At 40.1% G+C, this 16,778-nt stretch overlaps 1 protein-coding gene across 4 annotated transcripts in view; it reads right to left on the bottom strand.

Annotated features, from left to right (window-relative positions):
• The window catches only part of LOC125884961 (serine/threonine kinase 11 interacting protein), a 35,281-nt gene that overhangs the window by 5,944 nt on the left and 12,559 nt on the right, over positions 1-16,778 (bottom strand). For 3 of the 4 annotated variants that reach the window (XM_049570293.1, XM_049570292.1, XM_049570294.1), the window contains exons 19-23: positions 16,488-16,743; positions 12,513-12,622; positions 10,473-10,570; positions 8,665-8,846; positions 571-655 (exon numbers count right to left, since the gene is read on the bottom strand). In XM_049570293.1, coding sequence (XP_049426250.1) covers positions 571-655; positions 8,665-8,846; positions 10,473-10,570; positions 12,513-12,622; positions 16,488-16,743 — 731 coding nt within the window. The remainder of the gene's footprint in view (positions 1-570; positions 656-8,664; positions 8,847-10,472; positions 10,571-12,512; positions 12,623-16,487; positions 16,744-16,778) is intronic. The other variant, XM_049570295.1, reaches the window with a different exon arrangement.

Raw genomic sequence — 16,778 nt, 5'->3', positions numbered from 1 at the left:
GTATTTATTTATCTGCTAGTCGGAAAAGCACGTTTTCAAGGTTTTCCAAACTGCTTCAAACACTCTGTCTGTATCACTGAAATGTTTGATTATTCACAGCATGCTTTTTGCCCATTTTGCACTTGTTCGTGAGAAACATTAGCCATTTCCTCCTCTGAAATAACATTTTCAATATGATAACTACATTCCTCTCTGGTGAGAGCCTAGAGAAAGCTACTATCTCCTGTTTCAGAGAGAAACATACAAATGAAGGTGTAGAAAAACTTCTTGAGGTGATAACAAACTACACCACATGACTCAGGATTTGTAGCGCAACACATGTTCCAAATTAAGATGTGGTTTACCAGCTAATTTAGCGGTGCAGTTTTACAAAATGAAGTCTAAAAAAAGGTGATTGTAATCAACTAAAGATGTGACAGAAACAGGCAGTCTTAACTCACACCTCCCTGACCGCATACATATGTGCACAACACTATTCAGACCACATTTTTCTACATGTAAACAAATAAAAGTCAAAGATGTCTGCCATTTTCTCCCTACAGCTGGAGATGGGGATGAAGCGGAGCGTACCAGAGATGGTGCTGAGCAGTGAGTCTTGTGGTGGAGATGGAGTTCAGCTTGCTGTCTGATTTGTGGGCCATCTCTCGCACTATTCCTGAGGAAATAACAACAAATATTATTATTATTATTTTGAGATACTTGTACTTCAGCTCTGAAGACAGGGCTGTTTTCTGACACCATGAAAACGTTTTAGTTCTCACAGGACAGTCACACTACAAACTTATGATTGTCTTATGGAAAATGATGCACTGCTGTAGATGAAACTATCCAACAGTAAATAAAATTGCATTGCATATCTCTGGGTTTGGACTTTAAGTTGAACAAAATTAGTTCAGTCTGTTTTTTCCACCATTTTAGTTCATTTTTATTAACTCTTGTACTCATCATATTCCTATTATTACTCGATTAGACACTGTTTTTTTGCTTTGGTCCTTGAAAGCACTTCTTAGCTTGTATATTTTGCCAGATATTTAATACTCTATTATTTTAAAACTGGGCCCAGTGAGTGATCCTGACCCGAGGAACCCACTGGTTGTTACTGGCTGTTGAACGTTAAATTGTGGTTACTGTACTTAGTGTTACTGTAATTTGAAGCATTCTGTGACACAAAAATGTCCTTCGGAATAAATGCAGTTCTACTGAATTGAACTGAACTGATTTAATCAACGTATTGTAAGTTTTTCATGGTTCTGTCCTGCGACTTGATCAGATGCTGTTGGATTGGTTCAGACAAAGTGGATCATCTGGAAAATTGTGTGTCGAGTTGAGTCATAAAATGAATTGATTTGTGGCACACTTTGTAAAAAACATACTTTTTTAATTTTGGGGTTTTGGAGAAGCTATCAAATATTTTCAAGTCAAAAGGCCGAAGTCCAAGTTAAGTCACAAGTCATTGGTGTTAAAGTCCAAGTCCAGCTGCATGTCTTTTTTTGTCACTTGAGTCTAAAGTCATCATTTGTGACTTGAGTCTGACCGGAGTCCAAGTCATGTGACTCAAGTCCACACCCCTGCATGTCAAGCTCTGTATGTCCCCTTGTTTTCTTTGTCTGTACTTTGAAATTTGTATCCCTTCTTATCATTGTTGTACCCAGGGCCGCCCCTCCCTAAACGCAGAACATGCGCTGTGCGTAGGGCCTCATCTTCCATGGGGGGCCACATTTTGCGCGAGGGGATGCATGTGCGCAATGGATGCGCACATGCGGTACTGTGAGGCGTGCGTAGAATCAGCTCGAGGAAGGAGAGAAGAGACCTGACCACCCATGTATCGCTGCAATGATTGACAGCACTCGACATCTGACCAATAAGAGACGTGCGCTGGCAGGCACTTGCAGAGCTGCAGCAGGTGAAGAGTTGTCGACATGTCGTCCAAAAGAGCCTCAGGAGTGTGTGCTGGGACGGGTGGGCGGGCGGGTTCGACGGAGAGGGAGACCCAAGCCTCGGGGGTATGTGCGGGGCCGGGAGGTCGGATGCTCCCAGAGAGGGGAGAGGGAAAAATGTAGCTAAATAAGATGAAAATAGAAAAGAATGTCTCTGTATTTTATTTCTGTTTTCAGTGTTTAATTAAGGTGGGAGAGGCGGAGGGCTGAGGGAGATCGGACGTCTCCAGTGAGGGGAGAGGGAGAAATATAACAAAATAAGATTAAATAGGAAAAACCTGTCTCCCTCTTTTATTTTATTTTCAGTGTTTAATCAAGGGTGGGGGATTGAGGTGGTGGAAGTTACTTTCTTTTGATGAGTAACTGATGGCTATTTGTGACTCAGATTTATTTATTTATTTATTTCAGGTTGAATTTTTTATTTTATTTGACTCATACAGCCAAACTACTGTATCTACAGTACATTTGTTATTGCCAGTAAAGGTTGTCAAGTTAAATGGCAAGTTGTTGTACAGTCATTTTTGTACCTATAATACATTTGGGATGGGGGCCTCCAAATAAAATTTCGCTTAGGGCCCCAATTTGGTCAGGGGCAGCCCTGGTTGTACCTGAAAAGCACTACTATTTTGTTTGTTTGTTTTTTTGCATAAATAAAAAGTAAGTCATACTTGTTAACTGAAATATCTAACTGCCAAAGGTTTAAAAAAAAAAATCAAAACAAAAGAGCACAAGGAAGGGGGATGGATTCAAACCCTGCGAACTTATCAGCCAACCAAAGACATGTTTCAGCTCTGAGCTTGTTGAAACAGCTGTGAAGGTAAATGGCTGTGTGAAACTGTTCAAACACCAGATGTCAATGACAACTCCAACTGAAGCATCTCCCTGCTCACTAACATCAGACATTTGGGAGGAAACAGAGCATGCAAGCACTGACTTCTTGGATTTGACAGTCATAGTTAATAGTTTGATAAAAGATAACAGCTACAGATTTGTGTAGGGTGAACATGTATCAGTGCAACACACTGTGACACAGAAAAGGTAGAGCAGCCTAAAAATCTCACACCCAGACATTCATGGAAAGAAGACTGAACACAAAAGCCAAACTCAATCTGAGACTTCTTCTGCTATTGTAACTCGGATAAGAAAGCCAAAAGGTCTCTGGTTGCAGGTGTAAGATTTCAGCCCCATAGAATCCGCGGGTGAGAAAATGTTGGGAACACAATGCGCTGGGTCATGCTCGCATTCACGAATTGTAGCGTGTCATTGAGTGTGACAACAATGCAGGGCAGACAGGATATCTGTAGTGTGGCTTTGCAGTCAAGTTTGAATAAACGGACTTCAAAAGGATTTAAAGGGACACTGAGGAGGAGAGGGGAAGAAAGAGGGCAACACTGGGTTTACAGTGGAGGAAAATGATGAAACAAATCCTGCCTTATCGATATCCTTCTTTTGAGGAAAGTAAAGGGAGCGGAAAAGTCTCGTCAATATCATTTTCCCACATGGGTCACACGTTTTACAAAATCACAAACTCCCAGGAGTGCGTACATCAGTGTGTAAAGGGGCAAAAGACATGATTGTGTAACTGCTGTAGCTTCTTTGGATTTGTTGTATTTTACTAATATTTCCATGTATGTTACTCAACATAAAGACATAAAACATCTACAGACATGACTTACTTTATGCACATATTCAGTGGTTGCCTACTGTGGGTCTGGTGACTCCTACTAGGGGTTGCAAGATTAATTTAAGGGGTCGTGACCATGAATTATCTGGGGTTTAATAACCTTGAACGCACAGTATTTAATTTTTGCCACTAGGTGTCTCTCTGTCAAAACAATTGCAAAAAACGGACATTGGTGACATCGTGAAGTTGCCAGGGATCATGGGGGTTGTTGTCTTCATTACTAAAAAAAACACCATTGCTGATAAAAATCTATCTAACATGGCTCCGGCAGAAATCATGTTCACGGATGAGAAAAGTATTTAAGTTTTATTTATGTTACTTTCATGTTACTCATTTAATGCTACTAAAACAGCTGCAAGGTAACGTTAGCTAACGCAAGATTAAAATTAACTTACCATTAGATGAGTCGACCTACTGCTTTTCTTTCCAAGTCCCAACCTCCTTTGCTGTGATTGGCTGGCACAACACATCATGGTTGGCGGCAGTTAGGGCAAAGAGGTCATGGTTAGGGTTAGTACCAGCCAATCACGATGCAGCAGGGCAGGACTTGCCAAGAAAACAGTGGGATCCATAATAATGTGTCAACTACCCATACAGCCACTGCAGCTACCTTTATGTAGCAAATTTAATCATGAGGTTCAACCACTTGGCAAAGGGAGTAGCAAAACTAACCCACGCTGCATCTGTGAGACTGTTGCTAATTTTGGTTGATGCTGGACAGGATTTTCAAAACAGTAATCAAATGGTTTTATCAAATTTTATTGAGGTCTATCATGAAACCCATTCCATTTCACCCCTATTTGTGTTACTGTATGATCTTTAATGATTTATTGTCTGGTGTTTACTGTGTTGGGGGTAGTGGTTTTATGACACCATTGACAGATGACCAAATTAAGCACACTGTTACCTTGAATACAGTGCCAGATTTCTCTGGGTTTAAACATTGTTGGAGACATTTGTAATAATGTAAGTACACAACACAACAAAATATATAACACAGGTCTAGTTTTGACATTTCAATGCAGATATATTACATATTATATCTTTAAGTCTTATATTAGATGGGAACATGATTCGTCAGTATAACAGAAAATGAATCTATACATACTGTATGCACTGGAAGATATTAGTACCTGCTAATAGCCAAAAACAACATTTGCACTACTTGACCAAGCTCTTTTGCACCAGAAACCTTTTCTCTTTCCTAAAAATCATATTTGGTTGTTAAATCTTAAACTGTTGATTGTAAAATATTCTAAAGTTAATCAAATGATGTTGTTGTTGGATGAAAATATAATATTCTTGTCCTGTTCTTTGTTATGTCTCGAATGCCTTTAAACAGTCAGCAAAACACTAGTCAGTTTGAATCAGATTCATTTCTGTAATCAACTTTGTGATAATTTCATCTGAAAGTAAAATGTTCAGCAAAGAGCCTTTTTGGAAAGTTTTTTTGGGCAAAAATGACAGATGATGGCTTTATCAATGTCACGGAAATTTGCATTGGACTTGAGTCAAAGTCTCCCACATTGCTGGCGAAACATATTTGAATGTTGAGTAGAAACAGTTGAGCGTCAGACTGACCAAAAGTTTAAATGTCGTGTTAACATGGACAGTTTTAGCGAGGTGCCATCCAAGATCGCGATCACAAGTAAGCAAAGGTGACGGGCCCGGCGTGTTGCAGCAGATGGACTTTAGTTGGTGCACTGGTTTGTGTCAATACTTCTGCTTCCTCTTGTTTCAGTCCCAGACTCCTTGGCTGCCTTCACCACCAACAACAATGCCCCTGATGATTTTCACATGAAATCAAATACCATACCAGTGCCTGATAAGTCGGACAGCTGAGGCAGGGCAGTATGAAAAGGAGACAGATTACTGTTTTGTCTTGCAGTTTAAAACATAGCTAAAAGGTGCATTTCATCCCAGACCACATTCCTTCTTGCTACTACCGAAACCTCAAGTGAAATCTCCTGTAACACATTTTGACTCCAACAATGAAAACTGACAAATTCCTCCAAAGTGAGAGAAAACAACTGGCCGACAAAAAGGGCAGATCAGTGACTCGTTTTTGTCTCTTTTGGCTGCAGATTCCAGAGGTCTCGTGTTATCTCTCCTGTTTCAATGAAGCTGTGTCAGACTTGCTTAGTTTCTGAGCTCTAGAAATCTGTGCCGTTATAACCACATCCTCTCTTTCTTTCTCTCTCTCTTCCAGCCAGCAACTTCTCCGTCATTCCAGTTGTGGTTTTCATCTTTGTTCACATGATGGGAGCCAGCTTGGACGATAGATGGGGTTTGTTATGGTTAAGCTTTTCCGTACGTCTTCTGACAGAATATTGCAACAGCTGTTTTGGGGTTAATCTGGCATCAGGAAAAGTATCTTTTCCTTCAAGGATCAAAGAAAATATAAACATCATATACTTTACGTGCCAGTGTTTGGCACTTAAAGGGGACCTATTATGCTTTTCCTTATATACAATCACCAGCCACTTTATTAAGTACACTGTTCAACCACTTGGTAACGGAAATAGCCAATCACGTGGCAGCAACTCAACGCATGTAGGCATGTAGACATGGTCAACCTGGTGAAGTTCAAACTGAGCATCAGAAAGGTGATTAAAGTGACTCAGAATGTGGCATGGTTGTTGGTGCCAGTATTTAAGAAACTGATAATTTACTGGGATGCTCACACACAACCATCTCTAGGGTTTACAGAGGATGGTTCGAAAAAGAGAACTATCCAGTGAGCAGCAGTTCTCTGGGTGAAGATGCCTTGTTGATGCCAGAGGTCAGAGGAGAATGGCCAGACTGGTTCAAGATGATAGAAAGGCAACAGTAACTCAAATAACCACTGGTTACAACCAAGGTCTGCAGAAGACCATCTCTGAACCAACATGTCCAACCTTGAAGCAGATGGGCTACAGCAGCAGAAGACCACACCAGGTGCCACTCCTGTCAGCTAACAACAGGAAACTGAGGCTACAATTCACACAGGCTCACCAAAATTGGAAAATAGAAGGTTGGAGAAACATCGCCTGGTCTGATGAGTCTCGATTTCTGCTGCAACATTCAGATGGTAGGGTCAGAATTTGGTGTGAACAACATGAAGGCACAGGTCCATCCTGCCTTGATCCTGCCAGATCTCGATCCCATAGAGCACCTTTGGGATGTGGTGGAATGGGAGATTGGCATCATGGATGTGCAGGTAGGTGTGCTAATTTAGGAAAAGCTCCTTAGGGTCGTATTCAGATGTATGAACATACGACTTTTGTGGTCATTTGGTTTGCAGAAGTTGCCGTCTGTTTTACAATGTAAGTCTATGGGAAAAGGTATTTTGGGCCCCATGGCATCACGTGACAAACCCTGAAGTTGTAATTCCACTGTTTGGCCACCTAAGGCAGTGTCTTCATTTAGGATTACAGTAGCTTGAGCGTAGATGCTATTTGTGAGGCAATAATCCTGGGTGCTTGGGCTGCAATGATGGTGCTGAGATGTAGAAGGCCCAGATATGATCAGAGCAGACCTTTTTTGAGTGGAAACGTAAATTGTAGCGTGTCATACAGGTGTTTCTAGCACAGACAGTATGAGGAAAATAAAGTGTTTAATGTTCTAGTTGAAATCCAAGACAGAAATATGAACCTCAAATGTGCGTAATAGCTCCTCTTTATAAATCTTTTTTAGGATGCACCTGGAGGCAAATCATTATTCTTTTTTTTTCACTTGTCTAATCTGTCTTGGACAATCTGCTGGAAGTAGACAGAAAGAAAAAGTAAGAGAGAGTAAGAGGACAGAGGGTACGCTCAAGAAAGAGTGAGAGAGAAAAGAAAAAAGTATGTGATGGAAAAAGTGGGAAATGCATCTAAATGTCACTTGATGCAGGTGGTTCAAATGTAACTTTGGGATAAGTTATGAACACCCATGTGTTAAGTGGCTTGCTCTATTTATAACATTTCTCCGAGTAAAGAAAGAAGCAGCATATTCTTACAAATATGGCCTACAATCTTTTCTAACTCTCTGTCAGTTGTTTGTATTTATTGCTGTAACAATGTTTTTTATGCTGCCTTCTTGGCCAGATCTCTTTTCCAAAATAGACAAGGTTGTACCCCATTAAATCAAGAAAAAAATGAATGAATTGGAACTTAAAAAAAAAGTTTATGAGATGCTAGACGATTATTTATGAAACAACACTTTTCATGTACTTCCAAAAATATTCTTGCTTGATTGTGTATGAGTGAAAGCTGGACGGAAACACCATCAGACAGCAGCTGGAGGCAGAGAGTTGTGGAAAAAGTGGGACTGCTCTTCTAATCAGCATGTCTGTTGGCTGAATATGAAGTGGGTTTTTTTCACTGTGTTTGGTATCTTGTACCCTGAAACTGGTAATATGAAACAGTAATTAGGGGAAAATACTTTCATACGTCACACTGTCTGTTACAAATTTCCCAAAATGTCAAATTATGTGTACTGAGCAGCTTCTCCGTAAGTGCCAAGATGTTTTCCTGTTTTCTGTGCACGTTTAAGGGCTGTGGTTTGTCAAATTCATTTTCCATATTTTTCCAGACATTCCAAGCCTGAGGAGCCCCCGTCTAATAAAAGGTTTTCCTCTCAGCCGCTGGTCCTCCCTTGTAGACATGTTGGTCTGGGCAGGATGTGCTCAGTCTGAGTGAACCCAATACCGAGGGGGGGCAGAGATTTGCGTCACGTAGCACACATATGGTATAGTATTAGTTTGTGAGGGGAGTAGGTTGGGTTTCTGTGGCACAATGCCTGTGAGAGGAACATGCTGTTCCAATACCTGCCTCAGGGATCTAACAGAGCTCTGAAGCTGTTTTTAAAATCTAAATTAGTCCATGGTTTATTTTGCGGCATCTTCCCTCAGAGCGCCCTGAGGAAAGTGCTGAAACCAGTGTAACCAGTAAGCACAAAAACAACAGGGTCAGTGAGTTTCTTTCACTCTGACTAAAATAAGACGCCCTTTTATATGTTTTTCCATACATTAAACAGAAACCATTTTCCACTTTGCTTCTATTTGGCAGCGTTTCTTTTTACCTGTCAAGAGGCCAAAGAAGCGTTTGCAGCGTAAACTGTCCCTCACGAGGAGAGTGTAGGCCACTCCCCCGTCACCAAACTCCATGTGGATGCTCTGAGAGCCCAGTCCCACCTCCAGGTAGCTGAGCTCCATGATTGGGTGGCTGTCCTTCTTCTGCAGCCAATCGGAGAGCTGGCCTCTGCTGGGAGGAAACGATGTGAGGCATCAGAAAATGCAGCAAAAGCACCATCACAGTGAGACGGATTAAATGGTTTACTTGATCTCTGACTCTTGGAGGTGTGACTGCCAGAACAACACTTTAAGATGTGTTTGCTAAAGCCAAAGTTTACTCAGTATAATCACGGCAATAACTTATGCAACACCTCATTTTTCAAGGATTAAGATATAAGGTCAAAATAATAGTTTGGCTTCTTACACAGTGCCAAGAAAAAGAGAGGGAACTTTGTAGTCATTTTGCCACAGCAAACACACACACACAGAATACGCTCCTGTCTGAGGGGCACAGATCTTGTTTTGATGTGAGAAGAAAAGCTTTTCATTTGTGCAACAGACAAGAGAGAAAAAATAACAAAGGGTCTAGGACTAGGCGAAGGAGAAAAAGACTCCACAGTCCCACGGACACTGCAAGGTCAATGTGTTCTCAAGATGTGACCCAGAAACCTGGGCAGGTTATGCAATATAATCCAAATCCTAAACGGAGAGGGTGTGGAACTATGCACCAGCATTAAGTATCATAATTGTTCACTGCAATCCGGCGCCCTCTTTTGAATCACTGTCCACTCCAGCAGGATTTGATTACCCTTTTGATAAATCTGAGTGTGTTTTGTCAACACCTCACTGACTTAAGCTGTTTTTTCTACTTTTGAGACAAGCTGAAGTCAGCTTGTAATGGATTTCTTTATATGGTTATCTGCTCCAGGCAAGCTACTGCATGTGTGTACATTATGTGGCTTACACTGCTACATGTAGCTACATGCTAATATCAAGGAAACATTTAAACTATTATGCTGATGTTGTTAATGTCCCCCTGATTTCAGATCATATTCTTGCTGGAATGTGTCCCGCTGTATTTTGAAGCTGTTGATTTTTTATAGGAGGAAGCACTGCTCTTCACAGTCATTTCCCGCTACATGTACATTGCTCATGTAGGTAAATGCTAATGTCAGGTAAACATATGATCTTGGTTGCAGATGTTGTTAACTTCTTCCCGAATTTGGACTGTATTCCTGCTGGAACATGACGACATGAGTGCCGTTCTGAAAAATGTTACGATTTTCAACTGGAATTGCTTTAAGTGGCTGCATAGGAAGTCGCTGGGTGTAGAGCCTTTTTTCTAGGCTAGTGGTTCCCAACTGGTGGGTCATGGTAAAGTGGGTCATGCGTCCATTCTTAATGGACTCGCAAACATTTCAAGTTTGTAAACTTGTTTTGAAGTACCTTCTCTCTCCTCCTCTCTCAGATTCTGAAAAGCTGGTGCTTCTTCATTTGCTAACATTTATGTCCTGTTACTGCACGTCTCTAACATGGCTTGTTCTCTGCAGCCTTTGTGCTCCACTGTCTCACAGGTTGCCTTGAATCGCGGCTACATCTGAATCACGAGTTGTGGCTACACTGCTGCCATGGTCCTGCCTGATGCCTCCTACTTCTACTGTTATCATACACACATTATTATTGTCACATACATATACATATATATCTGCCTCTGTCTCTCTTTATGTATCATTCTTTCTCTCCTTCTGGGGAACACACTCTTGCAATTAAGTTTCTCATACTGAGGATGTACTTTGTGTAAAGTTGCCCTACTCACTGGGTTTCTGATGTCAATTCCAAGATATAGATTTGCTTGTTTGACACCACCAACAACGATGGAACTTCGCCTGGCTCCCCAAATTTGACAGCTGACATCTGAAGGTACACAGAAAAAAGGACACATCACATAAAGCAGGACAATACTCATTGATACAGTCCCCTGCATAATAATGAGCATCACAGGGCTATGAATTCAATACTGACACCGGTTTTTCACAAGCTCTGTCAAGGTTTAAATTCAAACCCCTGTCACTGAATAAATAAACACAACTAAGATGAATGGAGCAGGACCTCCTGTTTCCAGCTGTGGTTTGCTTGGTCCTGTTCCGCTCTTTGCTCCTCATCCAGGTGTCTGACAGAGAAAAGCAATCTCCTGCTGATTTGAAGAGCTCCCAGGATGCAATGCATATTAAAAGAGGTCTCAGAGAACGCTGAGTGATGGCGGGGGGGCGCAAAGCTTGTCAAAGAGGCTACAGAAGAAGAAGAAGAAGATCGTGGGTTGAATGGGTTCCCGGGAGATTTACTGACTGCGCTCATCTTGGCTGACTTGGATGAAGCCGCAGCTGAAGTGTTGCAGGTCTTAAAGCTGTCACCACCCATTAAGCTGGAAGCTTTTTGGCCATTGGGGAGATGTGTTGGAGGACTGTTTAAAACCGCGATCACAAAAGAAACAATCACAGCAACATAAAAACATTACACTGCTAAATTTGAGCGATCAGTCACAAGCAAAATTCTGCTTAGGCAGCAGAGTCTGGTAATAATACTTAGTATCAGTATCCACTGAAGAGTTAAAAGCTCTGAAAACCTGTTTTCTAAATCTGCTTCTTATTGTGAGCAATAGAGTCCTACATGAACACATTATTTTCTATCAAAGTGAGACAAGTTTTGGTTATTTCGCATGAGAGATTTTTGAGTTTCTGTTTGTTGTATAACAAGGCAGGGCTTGGTTGGAAGAAGATCAGAGTTTTACATCATGTGAATCAAAATATGATGACAGTAATTCGGTTGTTAGTGTATGTCACCAGCAATGTCAGTCAAACCTTATCCAACCACACCCACACAGACAGCACTTATTAGGGTTACACTTAAAAAAATGACTTTTATTTTGGAAAATACACTTATTTGCTTTCTTGCCTCGAGTTAGATGGGAGAATCTGGAGATTCTTTTAGGCTCTCAAGTCTTTCTGTTAAATATAAAGCCATAGCCAACAGCTGGTTAGCTTAGCTTAGTATAAAGACTGGAAACAGGGGGAAACAGTTTGTTTTGTTGTTGTTTATTTTGTTTATGTTGTTGATTATTCCCAATTTTGCCAGGGAAACAAAGAAATCTTCATCAGTCCTTGCTTACATTACCAGTGAATGAGCACAAATTCAGTCCTACCGATTATTAATTATTTGTGAATTTTTATGCAGCTTGTTTGAACGTTTTGATGTTGTATTTTTACTCTGTTCTTCTTTGTCATTCTGCCTTGAAAAAAAGATTTTGAATTTCAGTGGGACTATACCTGGTCAAATAAAGGCTAAATAAATAGATAAATAAAATGAAACAATAAAATAAAAACAACCTTTAAATAACCTACTTTTAAAAGGTACTTCAAAAGCTTTTTAACTATATATTGAATAAATAATAATTCCATCTATAATCAATCATTCAATTTTGTGTTGTATGAAAACATCAACAAATGTCTCCCTCAAACAACTGTATTTCATCAACTTTCCTCCCAAATACTAAATTTTACAAGACTGCATTTAAACAAATCATGGAAACGTTTTAATTTACCTCCCCCCATTCTCATTTTTACTGAGTAGAGCTTGAATGCATCATATGTAACTCAACGCAACCTCTGTTTTTAGTTCCAGTGTTGGGTCAAAGACTGTTTCCCTGTTGATATGTGTTTCTCCACCTGCTAACAGCTAATGGCTAGTTCATGTCCAACCAAATGATTCCTTTAACTTTGATTGTTGCTTTTGTAGTCCTGAATATTTTATGTTATTGTATTTCAGATTTAAAAAAACAAGTTTTCAGGGGCTTTAATACCTTGAGGAAAGAGTGAAGCTCCTCTTCCTCCTCAAACACTTCCACATCCAGGAAAAGCTGTAGCCGATGGTCCACCGCCTGGTAGTCCTCAGACAGCAGGTCCAAATCATCTGGAAAGACATGGACAGTTGGTAAACCTTAAAACTGTTGGTCTAACATGAAGAAACCAAAGATGGTATTTGAGAGCAGTTAAAGCTAACATCCATTCTTGTTAAGGTTTGCCTTTTCTAGCACTAAACATAACAAAACTTAATGCATCAAGGCTAAAATACAGTTTATACCTAGAACTAGCACCACACAGAGATCTAAGATCTGTACAATCAGCTCAGTTTCAAGGTGGGCACCCAAGATAAGTGTCACCAATTCAGTATCTGACCAAATGTCTCCCCCTATGTTCCTGAGATATGACACTGAATAATGGCCAGAAAAGTGTTTTGTGCAAAGCATTATAATGTCACGGTGAAGCTGACCTTTGACCTTTTGGATATCAAATGTTACCACTGAATCATTATATGCTATTAGACGTGTGTATGAAATGCTGTCATGAGTGCATAAATTCTTGAATTATGGCCAAAAAAAACAACATATGGGTTGTGAGGTCACAGTGACCTTGACCTTTGACCTTCAACTACCATATTCTAAATCAGTTTATCCTTCAGTCCCAGTCGATGTTTTTGCCAAATTGGAGGAAATTCCCGCTCTGCTATCTTGAGATATCCTGTTCACAAGAGTGAGACACACAGAAGGTAGCAGTAACCTTTACCTTTGACTACCAAATGCTAGTCAGCCTATCATTGAAAAGTTGACATTTGTGCCATAGTTGAAGAAATTCCCTTAAGGTGTTGTGAGATATTGCCTTCACATGAATGCAAAAAAGTGCCTTTGAACTTTGTACACCAAAATCTATTTAGTTCATCTTTGAGTCAAAGTGGATGTTTGTGCCAAATTTAAATATTCCCTTCAGGTGTTCATGACATGTTGCAGTTACAAGAATAAGACAGATGAGGACACAGTGACCTTTGACCTATGATCACCAAAATGTAGTCAGTTCATCGTTAAGTCCAAGTGGATGTTTATGCCAAATTTAAGGAAATTCCTTCACAACGTTCTTGAGATATCGTGTTCGTGAGAATTAGACGGAAAGACGGACAACCTAAAAACATTATGCCTCTGGCCACGGCTGTCGCTGGCGCAGACGCATAAAATAAACTCACTCAAAATGAATAAATCTTTGATGCCTACTTTATTGATTTGCTCAAATGATATCTTGCATTAATAGTAAAGCCATAGTTTCCTGGCAGCAGCGTGAAGACTAACATATTTCTTGGCTTTTATGAAACCTACGGCAGATTTTTACTGCAGCAGACTGTAGCATTAGCCAACAGCCCTCACGCAGAAAGGCATTTAAGAGCCATAAATCCACCAGTGAACAGCAATGGAGGTTATTCGAACTCTGATGGATGGTTACAGCTAATCAAAAATGACAGGGCACGGACCTGAGGCCAAAACAAACCCAGCGTCATTCATTTTAAGTGCAAAGAGTGATCAGATTAAAAAGGCTTTTGAACCTTCAGATGTGTCCTTTAAAGTAAAGGTCAAAGGGACACACACACACACACACACACACACACACACACAACCACACACACAGACCTACACACACGCTGATTTATCTTTAGAGACAAAGCACTTCTTCAGAGAAAATTAGAGCCTCTGCTCCACAACAATGGGTTCACTGTGTAACTGAAAAAAGATACTATATTCAGTGTCAGTCAGCATTCTAGGATGAGTACAGCGTCTCCAGTGTGAGACTGTGGTTTCAGAAGGACAGATGACATGGTATTGGCAGTGCAACTACAGTAATCCAAAAAAGAAAAGATACAGAAAGCTATTATTACGACTCAGCCCTCCCTCTCTAAGGCTTTCATTCCTCTCCCATCACTTCCAGTAATGATTCCAATCTGTCTTGTTGCACTGTTACCATGTGGTTCATCTAAAAATGGCAGACAGATGTGGAGGGGAAATCGGATGCTGTCACACAGATACAGAGTGCCTCCAAGGATTTCTGCGCCGCACAATATCCGCAAGATCCAAATACTTCCCATCGCTGCTCACTTTCAATTAAGACTTAAATATATCTTTAGGAAAAGGCGGTGGAGCTGATATAAACAGTTTACACCACACGCCACAGTTGATGTGTTTTTCAGTGACCAATTGAACTGCAGAATTCAAATCAAGTAATAAAATATCATTTATATTTTACTGCTGTTTGGGCTCCCCTCCAATAAACAGTCCTGCCAACATTACAATGTTATTTTGGATGTAAAAAGTGTATGGCTGATATGATTTGCTCATTTCAGCAGATTCATTAACTGTTGCAATTTGTTCCAGCTTTTAAAATGTGAGGATTTGCTGCTTTCCTGTGTTTTATGTCGCTGAAAATCATGTAGTGACTGATAAGATTGGATAATATAATGGCTGTGTCACCACAGACCTTACATACCGCTGCTCTCTTTTTACTGACTTCATCAACACAATCCTTGAATCCAAATGTTATTATTTTTGGACTAGCCCCCGCTATGACAGCTGCCTCGTGCATTGGCCTCTACTGGTCTGCCATGTCCTAGCAGGTTGCCAAGTTTGTGAGCATTGCACTAAAAATCCCCCAGTCATATTTCAACAACAAAATGTTCTAAATACCTAGGAAAATGCAAATATTTAATTTTACAAAAAGCTAAGCCCTTTTCGAGTCATCTGAATCAAGTCTAAGTCAAGTCTCAAGCCATGGATACCGAGTCAAAGTCTCAAGTCCTCAAATTTGCAACTTGCGTCTGACTCAAGTCCCTCACCTCTGCCCCACAGTAAGAAGGGGCTGTGTTTAAATGTGCTGACAGGTAGAAAGGATGAATGGAAATGAACTGATGGATGCTGAATTTTTCTGTGAGTGGGCCATGACCTGATGTCTAAGGAAAAATTTGGACCCTGAGGCTGCCTCTGTTTGGAGCCACTGCACTTAACACTTTGTTGAAAAATATCAACCCAAAAAAAAGTTGCTGTCCTAAAAAAACAGAGCTCCTGCAGGGCTCACCAAGTTCAATTCAAGACTTTTTAGACCTTTTTAATACCACCTTACATGAAATTTAAGATCAAACCTGCAACAATTTAATATGTATATCACAAAACCTCATCACTGTCATAAATGCTATTAATTATTGCAATTCTGAAAATACTAAAGACCCATCGAATCTGAATTTAAGACAATTTAAGACTTTTTTAGGCCTTATCTTAAGAATACTTACTTTAAGACATTTAAAGACTTTTTAAGGCCTCATATTGACAAAACTTGATTTAAGACAATTTTAGACTTTTTTGAGGCCTTATATTAAAAAAACTTATTGGAAGACAATTTAAGACTTTTTAAGGCCTTACATTAAGAAAGCTTAATTTAAGACAATTCCACACTTTTTAAGGCCTTATATTTAGAAAATTTGATTTAAGACATTTCAAGACTTTTTAAGGGCTCATATTGACAAAACTTGATTTAAGACAATTTAAGACTTTTTAAGGCCTTATATTAAGAAAACTTAATGTGAGACATTTCAAGACTTTTTAAGGCATTATATTAAGAAAACTTAATTTAAGACATCTTAATCCTTTTTTCAGGACCTGTGGACACCCTGTATTAAAGTAAGATGGAAAACATGTAGGGACCACATGGCCTAAAATTGTTCATAATTAAATAACATTGTTTTCACAATATGCTGGCAGAATATAACAATAATATAATTTATCAAATTCATGAGACCTTGACCCAGAGAAGAAGCAGAAGATGGATTAATAGTTTCATCAAAAATGTTAAATATTTAAGACTTTGTGAGACTACTGCCTCTATTTAAGCAAACTGAATTCATTGCTTTTTAAGACTTTTAAATACCTGCAGATACCCTGACAAAGGTGTTGAGAGTAAAAACCCACCATTCGGAATGGATCTTCCTGCAGGCTGGGCTGTGACTTCAGGTGGCGTAGCACCAGTCGGGGTGTATCGGTAGCTCCCAGCCAGATCTTCTTTACTTTGGCACTCTATGTTGTAGGACAGGTTGGACGAATCATCACCCTGACCATCCCCGATGAAGAAGGAGCTTCCCTGGGCAGTGATGAAGGTGGGATCTTGTGTAGAAGCAGCAGTTTCGATGATGGGACTACTGCTGATACTGCCATCTGTGTAATCATCCTGTTGTGATAGAGATGAAAAGTGGACATGATGAG

Source organism: Epinephelus fuscoguttatus, linkage group LG24 (assembly GCF_011397635.1).
Source record: "Epinephelus fuscoguttatus linkage group LG24, E.fuscoguttatus.final_Chr_v1".
Taxonomy (NCBI): Eukaryota; Metazoa; Chordata; class Actinopteri; order Perciformes; family Serranidae; genus Epinephelus; species Epinephelus fuscoguttatus.
Note: the sequence above shows the minus strand (reverse complement) of the source record. Positions and strands in the feature narration are given on the sequence as shown.